The following is a 24,548-nucleotide window of genomic DNA, read 5'->3' as shown; positions in this document are numbered from 1 at the left end:
AAGAAACCTGGAAATCGTCTTCTCTACATGAGTCTATCTTATTTAATGCTATGAGCTTGTTGGGGAGGCAGTGGAACCAGGAAGCAGTGCTTAGCTCAGCCAGGCAGTAGACAGCCATCTGGCTGAGGACAGAATGGTGGGGGCTTGGCAGCATGGTTTGGGATTCGGGACCTTCCTCATCTCTTGAAGGCAAAATAGTGTTGTTGTTTTTTTTTGGGGGGGGGGGGGTACAATTGAATCTAAGACACACCGTGATTATGAAGCCCATTAAACAGGGAAATTTGCATCTTTGGTTCAATGAAATATGATTTTTTTCCCGGGTTTGGTGACCAAAACTGTAGAAAGGATTTCAAATGTTTTTATACCAGTGGTTTCCAACCTTTTTTGACTAGGGACCACTTTGATCAGGAACAACTCTCCAACATTAGTACTAAAAGGGTTACGAATCAGTTTTTGGTCAACTTTAGATACAATTTGGTTATTTGAGGTGCTGATTCAGAAAATTGCATTGGATAGACCACATGAGCTCTAGTTTCTGATACAGAACATATGCCATTCAGTAGTTGCGATCTGCTCGCCCACAGATAACCATATTTAATAATCTAGAGCTGATGTGGTCTATCCAATGCAATGGCCAATGCAACAAAGACACCAAGGCTCCACTCAGGGGGAGGGAGGAGGAGGAGAATCAGCAGTCCGGAGGCTCTTTATTGTGCCTTTCATGGGTAGTTAGCCTCTCCCCTCCTGACATCCCAGTTGCCTCGGCACTATAAGACAGTTTCGCAAGACCAGTTACTCTCGTTGCAACAGTGTAGTAACGGTGAGACCATGGACCTTATTTTGTTCTAGGGGTCCGCTGGTGGTCTACGGACTTCAGGTTGGGTGCCACTGTTTTATACCAAAGATTTCTATAAATGTGGTAGGATATGGTGTCACCAGGTATGGCCCTCAAAGCACATGCACAAATTCATACATGTCCTGAAAACACACAAGAGATCTTGTGGCCCTGGCAGTAGTATGTCTAAGTCATATTGATGTCCGTAACACACACCCATACAGAATTATCTGAAGGAGAATATTCTATTGAACATGTAAAAATTAAAATATATACAGTAGAGTCTCACTTATCCAAGCTAAACGGGCCGGCAGAAGCTTGGATAAGCGAATATCTTGGATAATAAGGAGAGATTAAGGAAAAGCCTATTAAACATCAAATTAGGTTATGATTTTACAAATTAAGCACCAAAACATCATGTTATACAACAAATTTGACAGAAAAGGTAGTTCAATACACAGTAATGTTATGTTGTAATTTCTGTATTTACAAATTTAGCACCAAAATAATAATAATAATAATAATAATTTTATTCTTATATCCCGCCCCATCTCCCCGGAGGGACTCGGGGCGGCTTACATGGGGCCATGCCCAGACACGACAGCACAAATCAGATAAAACATTAAACCGAGCAGTAAAACTTCAACATGATTAAAAACAGTCATAAAAGTCAATATACACAATAATATTAAGATCCCGATTTGGGTCAAAAGATCCAGGCCAAGGTGCAAAGTAATATCAAGTTATCAGGGAGGGATAATTATGCAGCAGGTGTAATACTTAAAGTGCTGAATGAATCCTAAAAACAATCCAGAGGGTCTACTGCTTAATAGGTAAATAACATGATCCCACAAGGATCAGTCAACGAAGGCCTTCTGGAATAGCCAAGTTTTCAGGCTCTTCCTGAATGAGAGTAGGGTAGGGGCCTGCCTAATCTCCCTGGGGAGCGAGTTCCACAGCCGGGGGGCCACGGCGGAGAAGGCCCTCTCCCTCGTCCCCACCAACCGCAACTGCGAAGTTGGTGGAAGCGAGAGGAGGGCCTCCCCCGACGAGCGAAGAGGTCGTGCGGGTTCATAGGGGGAAATGCGGTCTCGAAGGTAGGTGGGTCCCAAACCGTTAAGGGCTTTGTAGGTGATAACCTGCACCTTGAATTGGGCTCGGAAAATAAATGGCAGCCAGTGGAGCTCTTTAAACAGCGGCGTTGAGCGCGTCCTGTAATCTGCCCCAGTTAGAAACCTGGGGCAGAAAATATCACGATATATTGAAAACATTGACTACAAAAATGGCTTGGATTATCCAGAGGCTTGGATAAGCGAGGCTTGGATAAGTGAGACTCTACTGTATATACAAAAAATTTGTTGGGTAATCCAGTATTATGGTAGCATGTCATATTTGGCAATACCCAAGTAGCTAATAGCACACAATTGATTTAGTATAGGGAATACTGACATAAATTTGTGTGGCTGAGAGGTTTTAGTGTTAGATAGACTTGTTTTTGTCAAATCCAGGGGTCTGCAAACTAAGGTGATTTCAGTAGCCTCAATTGAAAATGAATGCTAATCCCTTCCCCAGAAGAAATTTATTTTGGAATCTGAAGTCTTGAATGGGTTTAAGATAGGAAATAATGCTTAAGGCCCTCCAGATGAACAAGTGTATGACGTCATGCTGGAAGATATAGAAATTTACCTGTGGACATTCAACCATCATATCCAATAATTTAATCACTACTCTTGAAACTCCTTTTGACAGTAGATAATAGAGCCATCTTCTTGCTCCATTAAGCTGTTAATCAGTTTTTGAATTTAACAGATTACAAAAGTAGAAGTGGTAGAATAGTTATTTATAATCAATGAGTAAATAGAGTAACAAGAGCACTTTTTAGCCAGAAAACTGAGGGAGACCATTCCTTCTTTCATTCTTAGAACTTGGTTATTTTATTATCACACATTGTTCCACATTTCTGCACTGCCACCATGCAAGATGATAAAAATCATTGAACTGCCAGGGTGAGGAGGTCCACTATTATATATAGATTAATTGTATGGAGCCCTTCTTCCATGGTAACAAGAGCAAAGCTCTTAAAAATTCTTAAAAATGGACGAAAGTATGAAGTCAGTAAAGCGAACTCTGTAGATTCCATCAAAACGATAGAAAAGGGAAGAAAAGTAATAAAAAGGCTGCTTTATCTAGTTCTATTCCTCAAGCGAGAACCAGCAAACTGAAGAGACCCAGATGTTACTGTAATTGGCAATGGGAAAGAGTAGGTGTTCACTCACTGCTCAGGAGCCTTTAATCCTGTTCCAGGCTGAAGGTGTACCTGGAACATGAGGTACGGCTTCAGATGGGACACTAGAGAGCGCCCACTGGGCTGCCTGCGTGGTGAGTTCAAAGTTCTTATCTCTAAGTGGCCTGAAAGGTCTTGCAGGGCCTACCCACATTGCAATGTCCATCAGTAACCACATCCAGCAGTGTACAAGAAGAAGCATAGGTGCAGATGGACTATATTTACAAAAATGAGAATCTATTTAGATCAGTGGTTCCCAACCTTTTTTTGACCAGGGACCCCACTGACTGGGGACTACTCTCCAACTTTAATGCCAAAAGGGTTGCAAATCAGTTTTTGGTCAACTTTAGATTCGGTTTGGTTATTTGGGGTGCTGATTCAGAAAATTGCATTAGATAGACCACATCCGCTCTAGTTTCTGATAAAGAACATATGTCATTCATTAGTCGCCACCTGCTCACCCACAGAACACCATATTTAATATTCTAGAGCTGATGTGGTCTATTCAATGCAATTTTCTGAAACAGCACGCCTTATAACCCCAGGAACAGGCCTAAAAATGACACCAAGGCACCCTGCTTCCAGGTGCCACATGGAATGACTCCGCTTGGGGGCGGGGGGGGGGGAGGAGGAGAAGCAGAAGTCAGGAGGCTTGTTGCGCCTTTCGTGGGTAGTCAGCTTCTCCCCTCCCAATGTCCCTAATGCCTCAGCACTATAAGAGGGTTTTGCAAGACGAGTCGCTCCTGTTGCAACGGTATAGTAACGGTGAGGACGAGGACCATATTTTAGTTCTTGGGGACCACTGATGATCCATGGACCATAGGTTGGGAACCACTGATTTAGATGATATCTAAAAGACCAGAAAGCCATTAAGAAAGGAATCCAATCTTCTTGCAAATGTTCTTTCTCCCTGATTCCTCAGTTACTTTTAAACAGAACACCGCATATTGTGTTGCAAATTTAATACATATTTGCACCTGGCTGCTGGGCAGGAGGAAGCTGCAGGGTAGCATTTCAGGTGCTTTCCCATCCTGAAGGCAGAGTTACACAACTCACCCTGTAATTTATACAGCAAGCTGGGAGGCATTCTCATCAGTTATTTCTTTTTCCTGTTAAATTTCTTTGCAAGGACAACACCTGTAAAGAACAGATGCCAAAGAATCTAGGAGAAAGGAGGGTACAAAAGGGGCTGGCTGAACACCCCTCCTCATGGGAAAGAGCTGCACGCTATAAATACACTGGCCTTCAGAGAGGTCTCCTTTGAAGTAAGTCCCACTGCCTTAAGTGTAACCTCTTCCCAGATATGTGAATAGAGCAGGAGTAGAAATAATACAGTCCTCCAAATATTGCTAGGCTGCACTTTCCATCAGTCCTAGCCAGCAGAGTCAATGGCAAAGTGATGCAAATCAACAATCTCTGTTCCCATTCTAGGTACAGTCTATATATATATATATATATAAAGCCAGCTTGGAAGCAAGAGGTGAGGCATCAACTTATGAAAGAAAAATGACAACATTTCTGAAATCACCCTGAAGCCACACTCCGAAAAGGTCTTCATCTCGTAGTGATGATGGTGACGGATATTATAGCGAGTACAAGGGTTCCAGCAGTTGCACCAAGCAACAAGCCAAGGATGTTCCAGTTTATAAGGGTGACCTGGCATCTCGCCCCTGTGTAAAGGAAGATTTTGGTTGTAGCACACCTGCAAGGAAAACAGGAAAGTCAGCGGCGTCGCCCATAACTTTGAAAATTTACATCTGCAATGGAAAATAACTCCGAAAGAGGCTTTTCTGAAGATAACATTAAAAAGTGAGCACAGGACCACCAGCCAGTTTGGAACTACTGCTGCTCCTCAAGGGCAGGTAGGGCAATTTTTAATCACGATTGGTCTTAAATAGTGACAACAACAACAGCAGCAGCAATAACTCCTTGTGATATTATAATTTTTTATTTATTCATAGTACCATCTATGCATCTGCCACTGTACAAAAAGAAAACAATGAAAAATACCTCCCCGCACTAAACTTCCACCTACATTCTGTCAATATTAAGTGGAGGGGGGGGGGAACATTAAGATTGAGAAAACGTAAATGAAAATTGATTTAAATGATTCTCACGTTAAAAGAGCTTTCTTTTTTCACTTGAGGTCTGAGGATGATTATACTTTTAATTATTTTTCTAATGAAAAGTATATAATTTTATTAGAATTATATACTTTTATATAATTCTAATAAAAGTATTTTTTTAAAAGATCCCAGGAACAGAGCTTCAATGTTGGGTTGCCATTAATCAGTTGAATAGTAGGAAACATTCCGTGGGAGTAGATAAGTTGTGATTATGCTTCTGAAGGCACATATAGCTTATGTTCAAGATCAATCCCTAAATATGTATAATTTGTTTTAAAAATAGGTTAATTTTAATCAATCAAAATCTGTCCCTAGCATGTTCCTTCTTTCCAGAGAGTCCCTTGGCAGCTCTGCACTTTTTCAACAAACCTGCCAAGAACTCACAACCTCTGAGGATGCCTACCATAGATGTAGGTGAAATGTCAGGAGATAATGCTTCTGGAACATGGCCATACAGCCCAGAAAAGACACAACAACCCTGCCAAGAACTCTTTAAGCATAATAATAATAATAATAATAATAATAATAATAATAATAATAATAATAATAATAATAATAATAATAATCTATATATATAAAAAGGTTTTGACCATTTTTACCTTAAAGTAAACAAAGAAACTATAACACCCAGAACCATGAAAATTAACAACACAACACAATGCCCTTGTGGCTGGGTTTAAATGACTAAACCAACATTTGGATACACAACCATGGCCTACACAACCCCACAAACACAAAAAAAATTGAGCTTGCGTGGACCACTCACCAGCGCCCACCCTTGCAAGCGTGTGAACCTCACCAAGTGCCAACGGGAGGGAAGGAGGATGGCAAAAGTGGCGGTTTTTTCTAGGCTTACTCTGGAGGAGACCGCGCACTACCTTTTCAGCTTTCAGATCGCACAAACGGCAGATCGCACAAATGGCAGATCGCACAAACGGGAGGAAAGTCGCTGGCTGGGCCCGTAACAACCAAGGAAACAGCTTAGGGTGCGAAACAGCGGCGATGGAGCTCCCGCGCAAGGGGGAACGGGCGGGGCCGCCATGAGGGAATTTTAAAACCGTCGCGCCGCCACCACCATAACTGCCGCCCACTGCCTTTCCCCCTGAAATACAGGACACAAAGCACACCTCACCACACTAACCAAGGGAAGGAAAGTATGTGGCGGGGCCGAGAAGGGGATGCCCTCCCAAAACCTGCCCGTATGAATCGAACCACTCCTCACAGATGGCCATCCAACATCTCCACCATAATAATAATAACAATCACAACAAAGAATCACAAACCCCTAAAGACCATCTAGTCCAACCCCTTTCTGCCATGGAGGACACAATCCAACCACTCCAAACCAAAGCACATCCACCCTCTAAATAATAATAACACTCATAATATAACATCATAAAATCCTAACATTTTGACAGACCTCTCAGAAACATCCACTTCAACTTCCTTCTACCAAACAGGAGAACACAATCCATACACTCCTGACAGATGCCCATCCACCCTCTCCATAATAATGATAATGATGGTGGTGATAATAATAATAATAATAATAATAATAATAATAATAATAATAATAATAATAATATAGAACCATAGAATCCATGACTTTAGAAACACCCCAAAGCGCCAACCAGTCAAACCCTTCTACCATACAAGACACAGTCCAAACAGTCTAGCGAGATGTCCAGCAACTCTCAACATAATCATCATCATCAACATACAATCATAGAATCTGGCAAGGTCCCTAACGACCATCCAGCCAACCCTTTCTACTATGCACCAGGGAGGAATTGGCCAGACTTTTAGACTACAAGGCCACATTACATGCTAATCAACACAGCCAATAGATTAAGCCACAGCAAAGCGTGGCCGGGCACAACTAGTAATAATAATAACAATAACTACTACTACTACTACTACTACTACTTTATTTTTATATCCTACCACCATCTCCCCGAAGGTACTTGGGGACGCTTACAAGAAGAACCAAGCCCAGAACAGACAACAAAAATACAGTTAAAAACATAATAGCATATAACAATCAAATTAAAACAATTTTAAAAAACATAGCAGGGTATAAAAACATCATTAAAAGTATAACAAACTCAACAACCAGTAACCAGGACAAGAGCATGATCAGACTAGAGAGGCTGGGCATGGATTTGTGCAAAAAGCAGACTATAGGGCCAGGGCCAGGGGTGAAGTGCTGAGCACAACCTTATCAGTAAATAGGGGTGGGCACTCATAAGCAGGGACTAACCATCATCAAATGCACACTGGAACATCCAAGTTTTCAGATTCCTGCGGAAGGCAGACAAAGTGGGCGCTAGCCTAATCTCCCTGGGGAGAGGGTTCAGAGTTGGGGGCCACCACCGAGAAGGTCCTCTCTCTCGTCCCCACCAACCATGCCTGTGATGATGGAAGGAGCGAGAGGAGGGCCTCCCCGGCAGATCTTAGAGCCCGCACCAGTTCATAGGGGAAGATGCGGTTGCGAAGATAGGCAGGACTGGAACCGTTTAGGGCTTTGTAGGTGATAACCTGCAGTTTAAATTGGGACCCAAAACTTATTGGCAGTCAGTGGAGCTGCTTTATTAGGGGCATCATCCGCTTCCTATAATTAGCTCCAGTTAGAAGCCTGGCTGCCGACCTTTGCACTAGTTGCAGTTTCCAGGCCGTCTTCAAAGGTAGCCCCATGTAGAGTGCATTGGAGAGAGACTCTATCTTAAGCTCTCATTCAACCAAGATGTACCACTGTCTTGGTGAACCATCTATTGCACAACAGTTGTAAGAATAGCTCTTCTAGTAAAATAATACAATACAGTACAATACTATAGAGACATCAAAGACTGCTGAGATTGCTAGGACTAGCCTATGCATTACTCATGTGAGAGCTAGGAATACATGGACGTGACTGACGGTGTTCCCGTGGCCTGCTTAAGTATGTTGCTGCACCATACTGGAGCCAGACCACCAAGCCACTCAGTCAACCAGCAAAGTCTATGTTAAATCAAAAGAGGGGAAAGAGCAGAATTATTCCCTATATTCCCATCAAAACATTTTCCAGGTTTTTTTTTTACATAAGGCAGAGCCTCAGTCACAGTGCCATGTTCATGTTGGGGACCCTACAGAAATAATTAAACGTTGCTGAAAAATCTTCTGCATGTGTCATGCCCAAAACAACAACAACAACAGCAACAAGTCATTACTTGCCTCTCCTGTACAACTAAGGAGAAGGGATTACCTGAATAATGATGCTCTTATTACCGTTGTATCATCATCATCGTTAGTTATATTTATTACACAAAGATGGTAGGAACTGCCATACTACTACTAGTAGTAGTAGTTGCAGTAATTCCTCAATGTATAGGCATGTGAGTTGATTGCACTATAATCACATACAAATGAGAGTAGGGAATGGCAAGCAAAAACTATGCTGGATACCTGCAGCTCACATCTCCTTGGTTGTTTAAACAGATGCCTCAATTCTGACATGGGTTTGGATCACAGTGTTCTCTTGGGTGGATCTGCGAGGCCTTCAGGTGGGCTGACCTCTTCTTCCTTCCCAAAGGAGGGTTTTCACCGATGGGCCAAGTTTGGGGAGAAAAATGTTCAGTCTTCCTGAGATGTGTTAAATCTTATTCAGAAAGAAAGAAGGGGAATCATCCAAACAAGTGGGACAAACATTTTCAATTTAAAAAATTAACTGAAAGCTTGCACTTCACATTTTAATTTTATTGAATGCATTAACAAAGAGCTACTATAAAAACAGTAATGCTTAGAAATCAATATGGTTTATCTGAAAAGTTAGGTTTCCCCATGCTTTTGCATTTAAGGTGACAGTTAAAAGCATATATGTAAGTATCTGTTTTGCAAAACAAGCATTTTATTTTATAGTTGTAATTTTATATCTGTCTGGTTTTGTTTATCTTTATTATTTCCTATTCCATTTGATCAGATATTTGTAAATCTAATGTCTTTGCAATGTGTGTTTTTAAAAAATTGTGTTTTAAAGTTTTAAAATGTTTTTATTATTATTATTTTCAGAATTATTGTAAATAGTGCTACATAAAATTATACCAACATTCAGAACATTTTCCATTGGTAACACATATTTACATTGTTCCCCCTCTTTCTCCCTCCCTCCCTCCCCTCCCCTCCCCTCCCCTCCCCAGGAAAGGTTTACAAATTTTACTGTATTTTTTACAATTGTTCGATCATGAGGATAATCTTGTTTAATTCCTTATATTTATCTTTCCCCTTTATTCTGTAAATGAAGTCTTTCCATTTTGCCTCCCATGACTTTCTGGTTTGTGTTTTAAAGTAGTGTATTAACTATCCTCAGTTCTTATGCAGAAGGTGGGTTGATGATGATCACAGAATCACAGAGTTGAAAGAGACCACAAGGACCATTCAGTCTAGCCCCTTCCCATACAGGAAAACACAATCAAAGCACTTCCAAAAGATGGCCACCCAGCTGCTGTTCAGAAACCTCTAGAGAGGAGACTCCACCACAATCTGAAGCAGTATATTGCATGTACTCCACTGCTGAATATGGTCAGGAAGATCTTCCTGAGATTTAGATGGAATTCCTTTTCTTGCAATTTAAATCCTTTGCTCTGTATCCTAGTCTCCAGAGACCCCATCTGACAGATCCCCCCCCCCTCCTATTTAGTTCAGTTTCGCCAGCAATCGCTGATGAAACGGAAGGCGCACATAGCACCCCATCACATGGGGGCATAGGGACAAGGTGCCTTAGTGCCCTGCACCTGCCCCTATCAGATGGGGGAAAGGTTGGCAATATTTGTTGCCGCATTGCCCTTTCCACCATCAGATGTGGGTAGTCCCTTTGGAGCAACATAAAAGATGCCTTACCCCCCTTTGTTGGTGAGGAAGTGTCTTGCAATGCTTCCTCACCACTTCAGCAAATCAATGGGGCAGGGTAATGTGATGGCACTTGGCAAGTCCTGTTCGTGAAGAGGAACAAAGACCCCAAAATGCCCAGAGTGATGAGGTGGCAGAGTAGCAGAAGACAAGCTTGCCCCTTCTTCAATGTAACATCTTTCCAAACTTTGATGATTTTGGTCACCCTTCTCTGGACATGTTTCTGCATGTGAATATCCTTCTTAAATTGTGGTGCAAATTTCATAAGCATTCTTTCCATTCCATTGTCCAAGTTATTGATATAGATGTTGAATAGCACTGAGCCCAGGACAGAACTCTGTGGCACCCCACTGATCACTTCTCCCCAGGATGAAGAGGAGCCAGTGGGAAGCACCCTTTGGGTTTTGCCAGTCAACCAATTCCCAATCCACCTGTGAGTAGCACTGTCTAGACCACATTTTATTAGCTTCTTTGTGGAAATATCATGGTGGATCATCTTGACAAAGGTCTTACTGAAATCAAGAGATGTTCCATCCACAGTATTCCCTTCATCTGCCAATCTTGTAGCATCATCAAAAAAGGATATAAGGTTTGTCTGGCGTGACTTGTTTTTGAGAAACCCATGTTGACTTTTTGTGAGCATGAACTCATTCTAAGTGCTTACATATTGCCTCTTGACCAGTTGTAGAATCTTTCCTGGTATTGATGTCAGGCTGACAAGATGGTAACTGTGGAAACATTTGCCCTCCTCTACTCTGCAGGAAATCCTCCTGTTCTCTAGGAATTGCCAGGGGTTCTGAAATGATTTCTGCCAGTTCTTTTAACACTCTTTGTCTGGCTGTATAAATCTGAATTCATTTAGATTAGTCAAATCTTACTGTGCTGCCTCTTTACCTATTTTGTGCTGTATTTCTCCTTCTGCATCATCTACTTCATTATCCAAAAGTTGAGCATTATTATCCTTTTGGGAGAAGACTGGGGAGGGGGGGAAGCTGTTGAGAATTTCTGCTTTTTCTCTGTTGCCTGTTAGCATTTTGCCATCACCTACCCACAGTAACCCTACAATTTCCTTGTGCTTCCTTTTGCTATGTATATAACCTTAACCATGATCATCATTTTTTAAGTAATTCTGTCTCCTTAGTTGTGTATGTGAGATAAATTTATTTCATCCCCAACGTCTACTCCAACTGCAGTTGCATGAAGTATCAAATTTGCCAAGAAGAGAGGGCTTTCCCCATCTGGAAAAATTGTGTTTTTTCTGCAAAATGATTTAGAACATGTAATTTTGTCACGTTATCATAACCTTAGGTAGGCTGGAAGAAATGAAATGAACACTAACAATATGCTGATCAATGTGGCTTAAGATAATGATATTTTTGAAAAGCTGCATTAAAAACGAGGAAATTCTGAAATGCCTTTATGATTCCCTCCGTGCAGACACATCATACATACATACACATGTACATAACAAAAAGAGAGAATGAACAGCCAAGATCCTGAAAGTACCCCGATGGATCACTAAACTCCATCCCAGATTACTTCCTCTCTTCCTTTTCCAGCTCCACATTCTTGCCAGCTGCACAGTATTATTTATTTTATTTATTTATTTTATATACCTCTCTTCTCCTCCAGGGGGGGACCCAGAGCGGTCTTACACAATGGCAGAATTAGATGCCACATATGATACAAATGTAGTCAAATCAAACATGAAACACAATTAAAAACCGGTATCCAAATCAAATTTAAACAATAAAAACCCTGTGACCATTACAACAAGGGCAGTAAAATTGAGCCAAAGTCAGAGCCAGTCCTTGTTCAACTTCATATTAATCCATAGAATCCATCAGGTCATATCACCTCACATCCTAGGATGGGCCAAAAGCTTGGTCCCACATCCAGGTCTTCAGCTGCTTCTTAAAGGACATGAGTGAGGGGGCTTCCCTAATCTCCCTTGGCAAGGACTTCCACAACCGCGACGTCACCACCAAAAAAGCCCTGTCTCTCGTCCCCACCAACCGCACCTGTGACAGCGGTGGGACCAAGAGCAGAGCCTCACTCGAAGATCTTAATCTGCGGGACAGCCCATAGAGGGAGATACATTCTGAGAGGTAAGTTGGACCAGAGCCGTTTGAGTAACTCTCTGGTACAGACCCATCCTTCTGGCTAAGCAACAATGGGGGAGGTGCAGTTACTTTCTGGCAGATTTTTGCATATTTCGGAGAGATGAAGCAAATAGTTTGAAAAATAATCCAGTCCATTTTAAAAAGATATTTGCATACCTTCAAACTCCGCAAAGATAATAAGATCACCATTTTTCAGGAAATTCTTTCTCCTTAGCAGTGCATGTGAGATAAATTTACTCCATCCCCAGCCTCCATTCCGGCTGCAGTTGCATGAAGTGTCAAACTTACCAAGAAGGGAGGGTTTCCCCCATCTGGAAGAATTGTTTTTGTCTGCAAAATGATCAGAAACATGTAATTGTGTCAGCTAGATGCCCACAATTGGATTAAAACTGGTCATGATTTTATTTACATCACTATTGCATAATCTGATGGTGAGGAGGGGAGACCTGGGCCTCCAGAGTTAGTCCAAAGACCCTTTCAGGTTCCCTATATGTGATAGACCAGCCGGTTCCAAGCTTGGTTCCAAGCCACCCTAATTATAGAAGAATGGGGCCAGCCATAAGAAACTGGCCTGCTTTGGCCAAATACCTAAAACACAGGACTGCTATTATTGCAACGGAGTTCAGATGCATTAAAATTGATAAAGCAGTGCTTCAAGAGACCCGGAGAGCAAGAGAGGGACAGCTGAAGGAAAAAAAGGAGACTACACCTTCTTCTGGAACGGACTGCCTGAACAAGAGTGGAGTTGGCTTTGCTTTCAGAAACAACCTGGTGAAGCATCTGACTGAAGCACCCATCGGCATTAACAAACGACTCTCATTCCTCCAAATTAATCTTATCAAAAACCAGCAGGTAACTATCGTAAGTGCCTATGCACTAACACCAGATACTGATGGAGACATCAAGGAATTTTTAAAATTGTCAGCTGGACACAATCCTATAGAAGATACCTAAGGAGGACAAAGTCATCCTTTTGGAGGATTTTAATGCAACAGTTGGACGAGACTTCAACCTATGGCCAGGGACCACAGGAAAAGATGGGGCTGGAAACAGCAACCTGAATGGCATCCTACTTCTCACCAAATGTGTGGAACACAACCTTGTCATCACAAACACACTTTTCTACCAGAAAAAAGCTTAAGACATCATGGAAGCATCCCTAGTCAAAGCAATGTGCTCCTCACAAGAGCCATGACAAGTGCTGATGACTTCTGGACAGTCCACAGGTTAATTCAAGCCGTTAAGATCTCCCTCAAATGCAGACTCCAAGAAAGAAAGATAAGGTTTAAAATGAACACCCAAGCCCTTCAAGAGCCCTCTAAGCAAGCCCTTCAAGAGCAACACGCAAGGATCATCTGTCCACAGAACGTCCTAAAAATGTTGAGGAACATTGGAATAAACTGAAGACTTCTATCATCACAGCCTGTGAAGAATCCATTGGTACCAAACTAAGAAACAACAAGACTGGTTTGATGAAAATGATAACGACAAGAAACAGTTAATCGACAAGAAAAGTAAAGCCTACCAAATATGGCAGGGAGACACCAACTGTACTGCTAAGAAAAAGATATATACCAGTGTAAAAGCTGAGGTCCAAAGAAGGACCAGAGAACTCAAGAACATCTGGTGGACAAAAAAGGTTCAAGAAATGCAAAACCTTGAAGATGTCTATGATGCCACAAAGGTCATCTATGGCCCAACAAATCATGGCATACACCCTCTATATTCATCAGATGGACCTAAACTTCTGAAGGATAAAAATCAATCGTACTACATTGGAAAGAGCCCTAACATAAGCTTCTTAATCGCAGGTCCAACATGGCCAAAGAGGTTCTCTTGCAAATCCTGCAACAAAGATTCTGGAGAATCTTTAATACCAATTTGGGAAATGAGGATTTAGCTATCTAACAAGACTGTGAAGGTAGACTTCTGTAACACTCTGCTTTGGAGCTGCTTTGGAGCACAGAGCAAGCTCTACTCTCTTACCTCCCTAATCATTCCTGTCCCGGGACTGCTACATACCTGGGAAGACCTGTGTTGTATCTGTTGTGAAGCTCCTTTCTGCGGACATCCTTTTCTTGGCATTGGGATTTTGGTCAAGCACTGTGATGGTAACCTGCCTGTGCAAAGCTGGCCACTCAAGAATACCATCATTTTCGCCACTGACCAAGTGAAAAGAAATGCGTGTGTAATTAGCAAAGGCAGAATCTCTTGACCCTCTGGGAGCCACGGTTATGCCAAAACCATAACCTTCTTGGCTATAGAACCGGGGACTAGTTATGGAGAGGTCCGAAGAGGCTGTTGTAAGAAGGCGGGAGAAGCCACGAATAAGCCACACAGCTCTGGGGCATTGAGCTTCACTCAGGGTCAGATCATCGATAAAAATTCCTCCGTTTGAGTCATCTGGATTGCCTTTTAGCCCATAAAAGAGAAATCTGAATTTTTTTTGACACCTGAAATTCACATGGGCAATTTTCCAGTTATGGTCATTGTCTCCTATGGAAGAAGATATAAGCATTATAACTTAGGAAAGTTGTCAGCATATCTACAATTCTTCTTAGTGTAAGCAACCTCAATCGACAGTTTCCAATGCTTTTTAGTATGTCAAAGTTTAAAAGGTTCACCAGGCCCTAAAATGTAATGTGTGAAACTAACCTTATCAAATTTGGGGGCTGTTACCCACTTTTAAAACCAGCCTTCAAATACCATATTTACTTAAATCTAATGTACCATTGAATTGAATGCACACCCCAATTTTAAAAACCTTGGTGAAACCACTTCTGGAATAAATGCAGAAGAGGGTAACCAAAGTTATCAAGGGACTAGAGGAACCTTTTTTAAAAAACAAAAACAAAAACATCCTTTCCTTGTTTGGCGAACAGGAGTTTGTTTTATTGGAAGAAAATAACATATGAAGCAGCCCTACAATAATAGGTGCCCATCAAAACCATTGTGAGTTTATGTGTTTTGCAAACAAATCACACATGTGATTCACTTGATCTAAATGATCTAAAATCTTTTAAATTTTTTCAAATTTACCTTGAAAAGTTCGAACTTTAATCAGCCTGCGAATTTTTCCAGTGCCATCATCTTTTTTAATCCAGACAGCAAGCCTGTCCTGGGGGCTTCCTGTCATTTTGAAGAAGAACTGTAGGCAATGATAATTCCTCGTCGGATGCAAAATCCGTGATTCTAAGACTGCCGTATCTCCTTGCTTACCACAACTGGTATTAAAGTACATGAAATGACCAGCATCTGTGGAGAAGAAGCTAGATGCTACAGAAACAAGACTGTCAATATTCTTTGTACTTAGTCTCTTGGACCTCACTGTCAATTTTTTTCTTCAAAGAGCTGCAAATTTCAATACAATATTACCTCCAAAATCTGCTACTCTCTGGACCAAAACCGGCTACATTACCATTCTAAATAAACCCAGGGAAAGAGTTATAGCTTGATGAAGGCTTCTAAAATACCAGTCTCCAGATAATTGTTAAACCATAACTCCCAGGATTCTGGATCAGATTCCATACTTTTACAGATAAAGTTCCCTTCAGTCTAGCAATTAGAAGGTTCCGATTTTCTCTCTACAGTGAATTTTCTGCAGTAAGATACACACACACACACACACACACACACACACACACACAGTAGAGTCTCACTTATCCAACATAAACGGGCCGGCAGAACTGGATGGCTGGTTAGGAGGACAGCACTGTGTCACTTGAGGTACCAGTGAGTCATCTGTTACCACAGTGGACAGAGTGCTGGTATGATAAAAGCTGCACCACAAACCATTCTCAGGAACTAGTATGCAACTGCAGTTGAAGACTGTGAAGATTTTATAATGATTTATATTGCACCTTGATTTGCTGAGACAATATTTTCCCAACCAAAAAGATATAAGGCAAAGTTAATATATGATGAACATGTTTATGACTAACAACTCGTATTTCCCAGTAGATGATAAGAACCATGCTATCTACCTACAAGGCTCACTGTCTACTCATTTTTGTGCTGTCTAGCATGTGACTTTGCCCCCTGTTATAAAGTTCACGGACCAAGTTTATCTTTCTTCAGCAATAAGAATTCTCTGAAAACAACAGAGTTGGTCTGTCTGATACCACAAAAATGGGAATGAAGGGACTGGAAGGGAAGGGGGCATGCTAAGCTGCCCTCTTACATATATTTACATATATTTAGCAGGAGGTAAAAAGGAGATATTTGGATGCCTGACTAAGTTCCACTTGTCAGTGTTTGTATCTCATGTTTGGTACTTGGAGAACTGTTCTGGAGAACTTTACTCTGGTTGGCCATTGGTCTCTATACACAGGTGGATCACGTGATCTCAAAATGGTGCTAAGGACTCAAGGATGATTGTTTGGGGGGGGGGGGTTACATTGTCTATATCAAGGCTTAGGTGTCTAAAGCTTCAATGACAACCATGGCACTTCATCAACATGCTATTAAATGTAACAAGTCATTATCTCCATGAAACTCCTGGAAAGCCTTTTGCAGACTTGCCCAGTGACATAGACAGAGTCTGGCAAGTTTGCAAGACATTTGAAAATGAAATTGCCCTATTCATGTATCTATTTAGTTCTGTTTTAACATTGGCAATTCACCATTTGATGAGGTAGGGGATATCCTGTTGCAGTGAGACATTTTAAAAGGAAGGCCTCAGAATCAGTGGACAGATATTCCTACAATCTCTGACTTCCATGAGAGCAGAGATATGCTACTAAAGGAGAAGCTGTAAGGCGAGTGGAGGCAGAAGATGAAACAGGATTATGGGCAACTATCAGCAAAAATGTAACGAACTAGTTAATTTCATAGACTTCTGAAAACTACTGCAGGTATAACACTTGTTTAACTTTCCTTTTGAGAAAATAATTATATTGATGTCTATGGTTGTCATACATCCTTTCCCCCTTCGTCCCTCCCACCTTTCCTTTTCTGACACTTTTTCTAATGGGATTTTCTTGGACCAGTTACTTCCCTTTCCAGTATGAGTAATAAATATTTTTACTTTTATTTAATTACCAGCGAAATGGGTGTGTTTAATGGAAATGGAAGCCATTACTTCTTTTGATTCCTGTAGATTTCATATCAGGACACCCCAAGCTCTTGATATGATGGTGCAGACTCTAAGTGGTTCCCAACCTTTTTTTTTTTTTTGACCAGGGCCCACTTGACCAGGGCTGACTTTGACCAGGGACCACTCTCCAACATTAGTACCAAAAGGGTTACAAATCAGTTTTTGGTCAACTTTAGATTTGGTTTGGTTATTTGGGGTGCTGATTCAGAAAATTGCATTGGACAGATCACATCAGCTCTAGTTTCTGATATAGAATATAGGCCACCTAGTAATTGCCATCTGCTGGCCCACAGAAAACCATATTTAATATTCTAGAACTGATATGGTATATCCAATGCAATGGTCAGCTCTGTGGAAAGGAACAGATATACAATTAATAAAATAACATAAAATAAATAAAGAAGAAGGAGGTTTGCGGACCAGATTTTAGTTCTTGCGGCCCACTGCTGGGCTGCAGCCCACAGCTTGAGAACCACTGCTCTAAGTGAATGGCAATAGGGAACCTGTGATAAGTGGATTGAATGAAATTGTATGATTGGGGTCTGGCTAAGGGCCTATTAAGATCTGGCAAGACTGAAGATACCATCCCAAAATGAACACCAATGCCATGATGTAGAAACAAAGGCCGTGAAGATTGGATTAATTGCAGCATGAAAAGTGCTGATGGAGAAAACTGCTGATCTGTCATGACTGACTTGAGAACATTTGATGTAAACAACACATGTTTACATGGTCAGAGACGATGACTCTTTAAGTTAAGGAAGTCAGAAACAATGGCATCTTACGTTAAAGAAGAAAAACGTCATCTGTTCCAGAAATGATGGAGATTCAGCAAGACTTAGCTGAATATCAAATTGTCAGAACAATCAAGAGAACAACAACAGAAAAAGTTCTATATAAAGAGATCCTTTTCTTTCAGAAAAGTGTGCCAGACCTCCAGGAATGCAGCATTCTGAATACCCGCCACCTCCTCCCAAGAAATCTGATCATCTGAAAAAATAAGGGTATGGATGATAGAATGAATGGATTATGAGTGAATGTTAGAATATATGAGATGCTTCCCCTTTTTGTTTCTGAGATCAATAATAGCTATTATAAAACCTGTACTGGGGTCTGTGTGTCTACTTCTTTCTCTGAAAGTGCCCGATGGACTCTGCCTCATTGAAAACAGATTAAAAAAACATTTTAAGGTTCAAAAGGTGTTCATGACAAACAGTATTCATATGAAGCTTAGTTCAATCTGTTCCAGGGCCTGGGAACCATGCTGCGGCCTAGTCACCCACAGCCAGGGCATTCAAATCAAATCTCCTCTTACTTATATAGATGCAACCTAGGATCTGTTTATCAGGCACAAAAGAAGTAAATATCTTGGGAACTGGGGTAAGTATGTGTGTTTTGTATACCTTTGCACTCTTGTCTTTGAGTGTGGTTTTGTTCCATTGGCTCATTTTTCTTATGAAGCCAGACAGCATCATCTCTTGGTTCTTGCACCAGACCACACAGATCAGCTGACTCAAAATCACATTGGTCCAAAAGTGTGAGAGATCTAGCTAGGTACAAGGTGGGAGTATAGAATATAAAATGAATGTTAGCATATTCAGTTGAGATATCTTTCCCATCTTTTTTCAGTACAACATGCAGTAGATAATGCAACTCTTGCATGTTTATTAAGACATATGTTTCTCAGAAGGACTTCTATGTGAATTACACATTTCACCCAATCGGTACAAAAGTGAATGATTGATTAATATTGTTCTGCGTTTTCAAGTTAAATATCAACTTACTGCAGTTGTACATGCGATTGAGTCTTTCAATATCAGAAGTACTGAAATCCAACCGTTGTCCAATAATGCCATTAAATTCAGGTATATTGGTAGTAATTGTTGCTAAACTTGAATTTTTGGTAAATGAAGATGGGCCATAGTGCATGATGGACTCATAATCATAGGTAGTATTCAAATCAGTGAGATAGTTTCTTCCATACTTATTAAAGTTGTGTGCTTGATCTGCAAGATGATAGAAGAAATATATAGCTACTTCTTAGACTTGGTTGAAAAGGGATTCCAGTTCTCTCTTACAGCACAAATTGATTGCAGACAGGTGCTAACATTTAATGAACATCATGACCATTTCTAAGGCAAACTTTGATTCATAAGATGATTTCATAGAAGTTCTGATCTGGAAAAAATTGTTCTTCTATACAAACAACTATGCTATGGAGATAAAAATTTAAAAGATACCACAAGCTATGAGCAAATAATCCTATTGTAGGATCTACTTTGCACAGCTATTCTGCTTCGCTCAGCCCTCACCCAGACTTCTGTGTCCAGTTTTCATCAACCACAGTTCAAGAATGTTAGCAAGCTGGAATGTGCTCAAAGGTGTGAAGACCACACCTCAAGAGGAACTGCTTAAAGAGATGAATATGTTTAGCTTAGAGAAGAAAAGATTGGGAGACAATATCAGGCATCTTTAAATATCCAAAGTGAGACCGTATAGAACATGAAACAAGCTTATTCTTTGCTGCTTCAGAAACCAAGAAGGATAAACTGATTTAAATTGCTAATGTTCAGATGTCACCTAAAGAACCTCACTGTATTAGTTGTTTGACTGTAGAATGAACTGTCTCAGGGCCCTTCTACACTGACAACTGATCTGGACTCTGGATCGAGCCTGCATGGCATCTTTACAGACACTCCCTCAGCTGCCTTGGAGGCAGGAGGGAGTCCCTACTGCCAAGCTGTGCTGAACATGGTTTGGCACCACTGGGCAGCCTCCACCTCCCATATCACAGCTGTCCCCAGCCATGGCACACCACCTATTCGCTCCTTTATGCTCTGACATCATCCAGAGCAGTGCCTGCTAAGAGAGTTGGAGGAAGCCCTTTTCTATCCCCTTACCCCTACATCTCTCCACACTCATGATAGTCAAAGCATGAGAACAAAGCAAGTGATGTATTACAGCTGGGGACAGCTATGACATGGTGGTGGGAATGACATGGAATTGCCATCCCATGTATACAGGCTGCCTGAGCCTAGGGAACGCGGATATGGTATTACCTCTGTGTTATAAACAGGGAACTATATATCCCCCAAAAGAAAACATTCATATGTCTGTTTTCAAAGTGCAGTTTTTTCCCTTTGATGTCAGCAAAGTCAACCAGAGAAATATGCTATTGGACTAAAACTGACTTGGAAGCACATGATTCCACCATATTTTGACGTAATCATCACGGTCGGTCCTTGTTTGTTCATGGAGAAATCCTAGAGCATGTAGGATTTCATGTATTACAATAGCTTTGTGATCACATCCTGCACCAATAGAAAGGTTTTGGCCAGCTTTTGTATCTCCAATTGTAGACCAGCAACTGAAAAACATAAATAAAGTTAATAATACTTGATATATAGTAATGCACTGCAAATTTACTGCTCTGTACTGTAGGAATGGTTTGACTCAGTGGTTCTCAACCTGTGGTTCTCCAGATGTGTTAGCCTTCAACTCCCAGATATCCTAACAGCTGGTAAACTGGATGGGATTCTTGAAGGTAAGAAAACATACAGAACTGTGAAAAAATTATATAATTTAAAACTCATACAAGCTTATAATAAAAAACACCTACAATTATTTAAATTAGTCAATTCAAACAAGTAAACATGGTTACAAAAATAATATTAAGAACCATGATTGCAAAATATTGGCTTTAAGGCTTAGAGGGGAAAGAAACAACAGGAACATCATTGTGGGGTCTACTACAGACCTCCAAGACAGACTGAGGTCCTGGATGATGTCTTTCTAGAACAGGTGATCATACATTGAGAAAGAAATGGTGCAGTAGTAATGGGAGATTTTAACTATCCTGATATTTGTTGGATGATAAACTCTGCCAAGAATATCAGGTCCAACAAAGTCCTCACTTGCTTTGCAAACAATTTAATGGTCCAGAAGGTGGAAGAGGCAAGAAGAGGACCAGTTATTTTAGATCTGATCCTAAAGCAACAGTGATGACCTGATTGATGAAGTAGAAGTGACAAGTTCCTTAAATGGGAGCGATCATGTTCTTCTAGAGTTTGTGATACAGCAGAAATTCTAAAACAGGCATGGGAAAACTGTTTGTAGTGGGGGGCTGCATTGCGGGGTGGGGATGAGTAGATGGGTTGGGCAGGACTGGGAGGGAGGGGCGGGAGGTGGCCAAGGGCAGTTGGTGCAGGGGATAGGAGGCGGGGAGGTTGGTTCAGGGGTGATGCCGGGGGGCAGTTGACACGGATGAAAGGCATAGGTGGTTGGCACACGGGGGGAGGGAGTTCACATGTGGCTGTCCACGACTCTCAGGAGAGCCCTGGCAGTCGCATGTCTGTGCCCCGTCCCTCCTCTCAGCCTGGCGATGCAGTGGCCTGCCATGTCCCCAGGCTGAGAGGACAAGGAGAGCTTTCAGCAACCACGTGTCTCTGCCTTGGCCCTCCTTGATCGGACACCTGTTGCTGTGATGGAGATTGAGAATGGCGGTGGATGGGCTGCTGGTCAGGCTCCTCCCACTCCTCCCTGGGCTGCCTTGTCTTCTTCTGGTGGGGCTTTCAGCCATGTGGCACCCTTTCCACCCACTACATGGCCCCTCAACTCTTGTTGCAGTGTCTGCATGCTGAGACAAAGGCCAAGGCAGACGAGGGTCTAAGGAAAGAGCCATGCCTGCTCTAAAAGAATATGATCGCTCCCATTTAAGCATAGTCACACATTCTAGACTTTTTAAAAAGCAAATTTCAGTAAACGTAAAGGAAAAACTGAGTGTGATCCTATGTCATGAATATGAAAAGAGAAAGGAGTTCATGATGGATGGGCGTTACTGAAAAGTGAGATATAGGAGTCACAGTGTCATATGGTTCCAATGAGAAAGAAAATAGGAGAAACGAAATGTATGTTATCAACAGTGACAGCAATTCATACAAAATAATCTGATGACTTCTCCTAGTAGTTTTATAGCTGTATAGAACAGTATTGCAGAGTGAACTGAAATTTTTACTGAAGATAGGATTCATCAATTTACCACAGGATTATTCATTTTGTAAGCATGAAACCAGAGATGAAAATCTTTGTTTACTTCATTCTTATATACAAAGATGAACTTCTCAAGTTTTCTCCTTTTTGGTAAAATTATGAGAATCCTTGTGTATTTTATCAGGAAAAAAGTATGTTCGAGCCTTGTTCAAACTTGGTTTTTTTTTCCATTAAAAGACTTTTTTTCTATGCAAAGGAGTAGCTTATTTGTGATAAAATGGAAAACAATCCTCTGAACTGAAATTTAATCCAAATTGTAGCAAAACCAAGAACAACAACTGAATTATATGCTGCATGCTGTAAGACCATATAGTCACATAACAGTACCGAGTAAAACTACTACTACATTAACTACAAGACTGTGTTTTTATTTAAAGGCAATTATGCTTGTTAGTTGCCCTTTGAGCCACCTAAACAGTGAAGTAACCAGTCAACCAAAACATAAGATTATGTCTAGACTGGGAAGAAATGGAGTACAGCGATCCTAACATTTTATGAGCCTGTGTGAGTGCTTTAAGCAAGGCACTATCATTCAAAAGGCATTGCACAGCTTTTCTGTCTTTTCCTCCATAACATAATTTGTTTACTTACCCATTAAGCTTCAGAAATCTTATATATGATTTCTCTCCAGCATATGGTTTGAATTTTACACAAGATCTTAAATGGAATCCTTCAAATGCTTTAAGAATCACCCCTTTGGCGTTTAGATCTAAAAACAACATACAATTATAAAAGCCATTTTACCACCAAGCTTGAGCAAGACTTTGTATCTTTGGAACTGTGCTTCATCAACTGCGGTCTGCACTGAGAATTCACCTGTCTCCTTTCTCATTAGTGGCCATTTATGGCTGGGTGAGTTTACAGCATCTAGGTATGTTCTTATAGGTAGATACTGTAATGACGATGATGGTTGTGATGCCTGAGGGAGGAATCCTTTTCTTCCCACCGCTGCCACCAAATTGTAATATGATGATGGTGTTAAAGCCAATTGTAATTGCTGTTTCTACTGCTGAGGGGATTTTTGAATCTTTTAATCTAGATTAAAAATATATCACCTTTATATGAGGGAAAGGATTACAGGGGGTGATTTTTATTTCAAGATCCCAGCCTCTGTCTCTGTAGTTAGGGATTTCTGTATTGTAATTCCCTTTCTGAGGTAACTGTGACTATTACTCTTCCCCAATTAGGCGATTTATTAAGGTATCTGCCACCAACGTGAGGCTTTTGAATTATCACTGAGGAAATTTGGCTCCACTGACGCAGATAAGATGAAATGAGTCAGTTGTTAACAAAGAACAACAAGTTTATTTCATACAAAGCTTATGGTTGCAGGTTGATTGATTTACTTATGGAACTTTAGATAAACAAGTGGTTTATTAACTCTTATAACCTCCACAACAGTAGTCTCTGGTGTAAATCCATTCTCACTGTCCTACTGATGATATAAATTGTAGCCAACTCTAACCTCAGCTGAGCTCCTTAGTGAACAACGTCCCAACTACAATAAAAGCTTTTAATTTGATCTACTACCGATCAAATTCTTGATCACTAGTCTTTCTTAACTAGAGATCTTGACTAGGCTCCCTTTAGTCTGCCTTGACTAAAGATTCTTTGCCAGGCCTGTCTCCTCAGCCCTTCTTGACTGAAAAGCCTCTAGCCACGCACACACACACTTTCACACACTGGCTTCTCTTTTTTAAAACTCCCATTTTTTCCTTTTCTTGGCTCCGTCCACTTCTCCCTCTGATGAGCTAGCCAGCTTCGTCTCCATGGTAACAGCACTACAGTGGATTGAAACAAGATGGCTTCTGTTTCAGCTACTGTGCCAACTAAACACAAATACACATTCCAACATTCAAAATTAAACACAATAACTATGACTTCTCCACAATACACAGTAATGACAACCTCTAGGACAGTAGTTCTCAACCTCTGGGTCCCCAGATATTTTGGTCTTCAACTCCCAGAAATCTGAACATCTGGTAAACAGGATGGGATTTCTGGGAGTTGTAGGCCAAAACATCTGGGGACCCACAGGCTGAGGACCACTGTTCTAGGACCTCTACATGGCTGTGCCTGTCCCCTAACAAACAAGTGCGGAGTCTACATTTAAAAAAATTCAGCTATTTAAAGATAGCTATTATGCGACCTCTCA

General features: G+C 41.1%; 1 protein-coding gene across 1 annotated transcript; it reads right to left on the bottom strand.

Moving 5' to 3' along the window:
• Window positions 1–1,347: 1,347 nt before the first annotated feature.
• LOC100554603 (meprin A subunit alpha) lies at window positions 1,348–23,213 on the bottom strand. The gene is made up of 9 exons (XM_062957102.1): window positions 22,985–23,213; window positions 20,536–20,711; window positions 19,129–19,350; window positions 18,748–18,894; window positions 15,289–15,504; window positions 14,272–14,745; window positions 12,406–12,579; window positions 8,687–8,879; window positions 1,348–4,821 (listed from the first exon to the last, which is right to left on the bottom strand). The coding sequence occupies exons 1-8, from the start codon at window positions 23,113–23,115 to the stop codon at window positions 8,725–8,727; spliced, it is 1,695 nt and encodes a 564-aa protein (XP_062813172.1). The 5' UTR covers window positions 23,116–23,213; the 3' UTR covers window positions 1,348–4,821; window positions 8,687–8,724.
• Window positions 23,214–24,548: the final 1,335 nt, after the last annotated feature.

Source organism: Anolis carolinensis, chromosome 1 (genome assembly GCF_035594765.1).
Source record: "Anolis carolinensis isolate JA03-04 chromosome 1, rAnoCar3.1.pri, whole genome shotgun sequence".
Lineage (NCBI taxonomy): Eukaryota > Metazoa > Chordata > Lepidosauria > Squamata > Dactyloidae > Anolis > Anolis carolinensis.
This window is presented reverse-complemented; position numbering and strand designations above follow the sequence as displayed.

Bases quoted from the DNA above. Each gene is read 5' to 3' on its own strand.
- LOC100554603 (XM_062957102.1), bottom strand. From the start codon at position 23,115: ATGTTGTTTTTAGATCTAAACGCCAAAGGGGTGATTCTTAAAGCATTT. The intron at 19,351-20,535 runs GTCAGTTTTAGT...ATCATCTTGCAG, and splicing joins GTGGAATCATGTGCTTCCAA to ATCAAGCACACAACTTTAAT. The intron at 8,880-12,405 runs GTATGCAAATAT...TTTCTGAATAAG, and splicing joins TATCTTTGCGGAGTTTGAAG to ATTTAACACATCTCAGGAAG.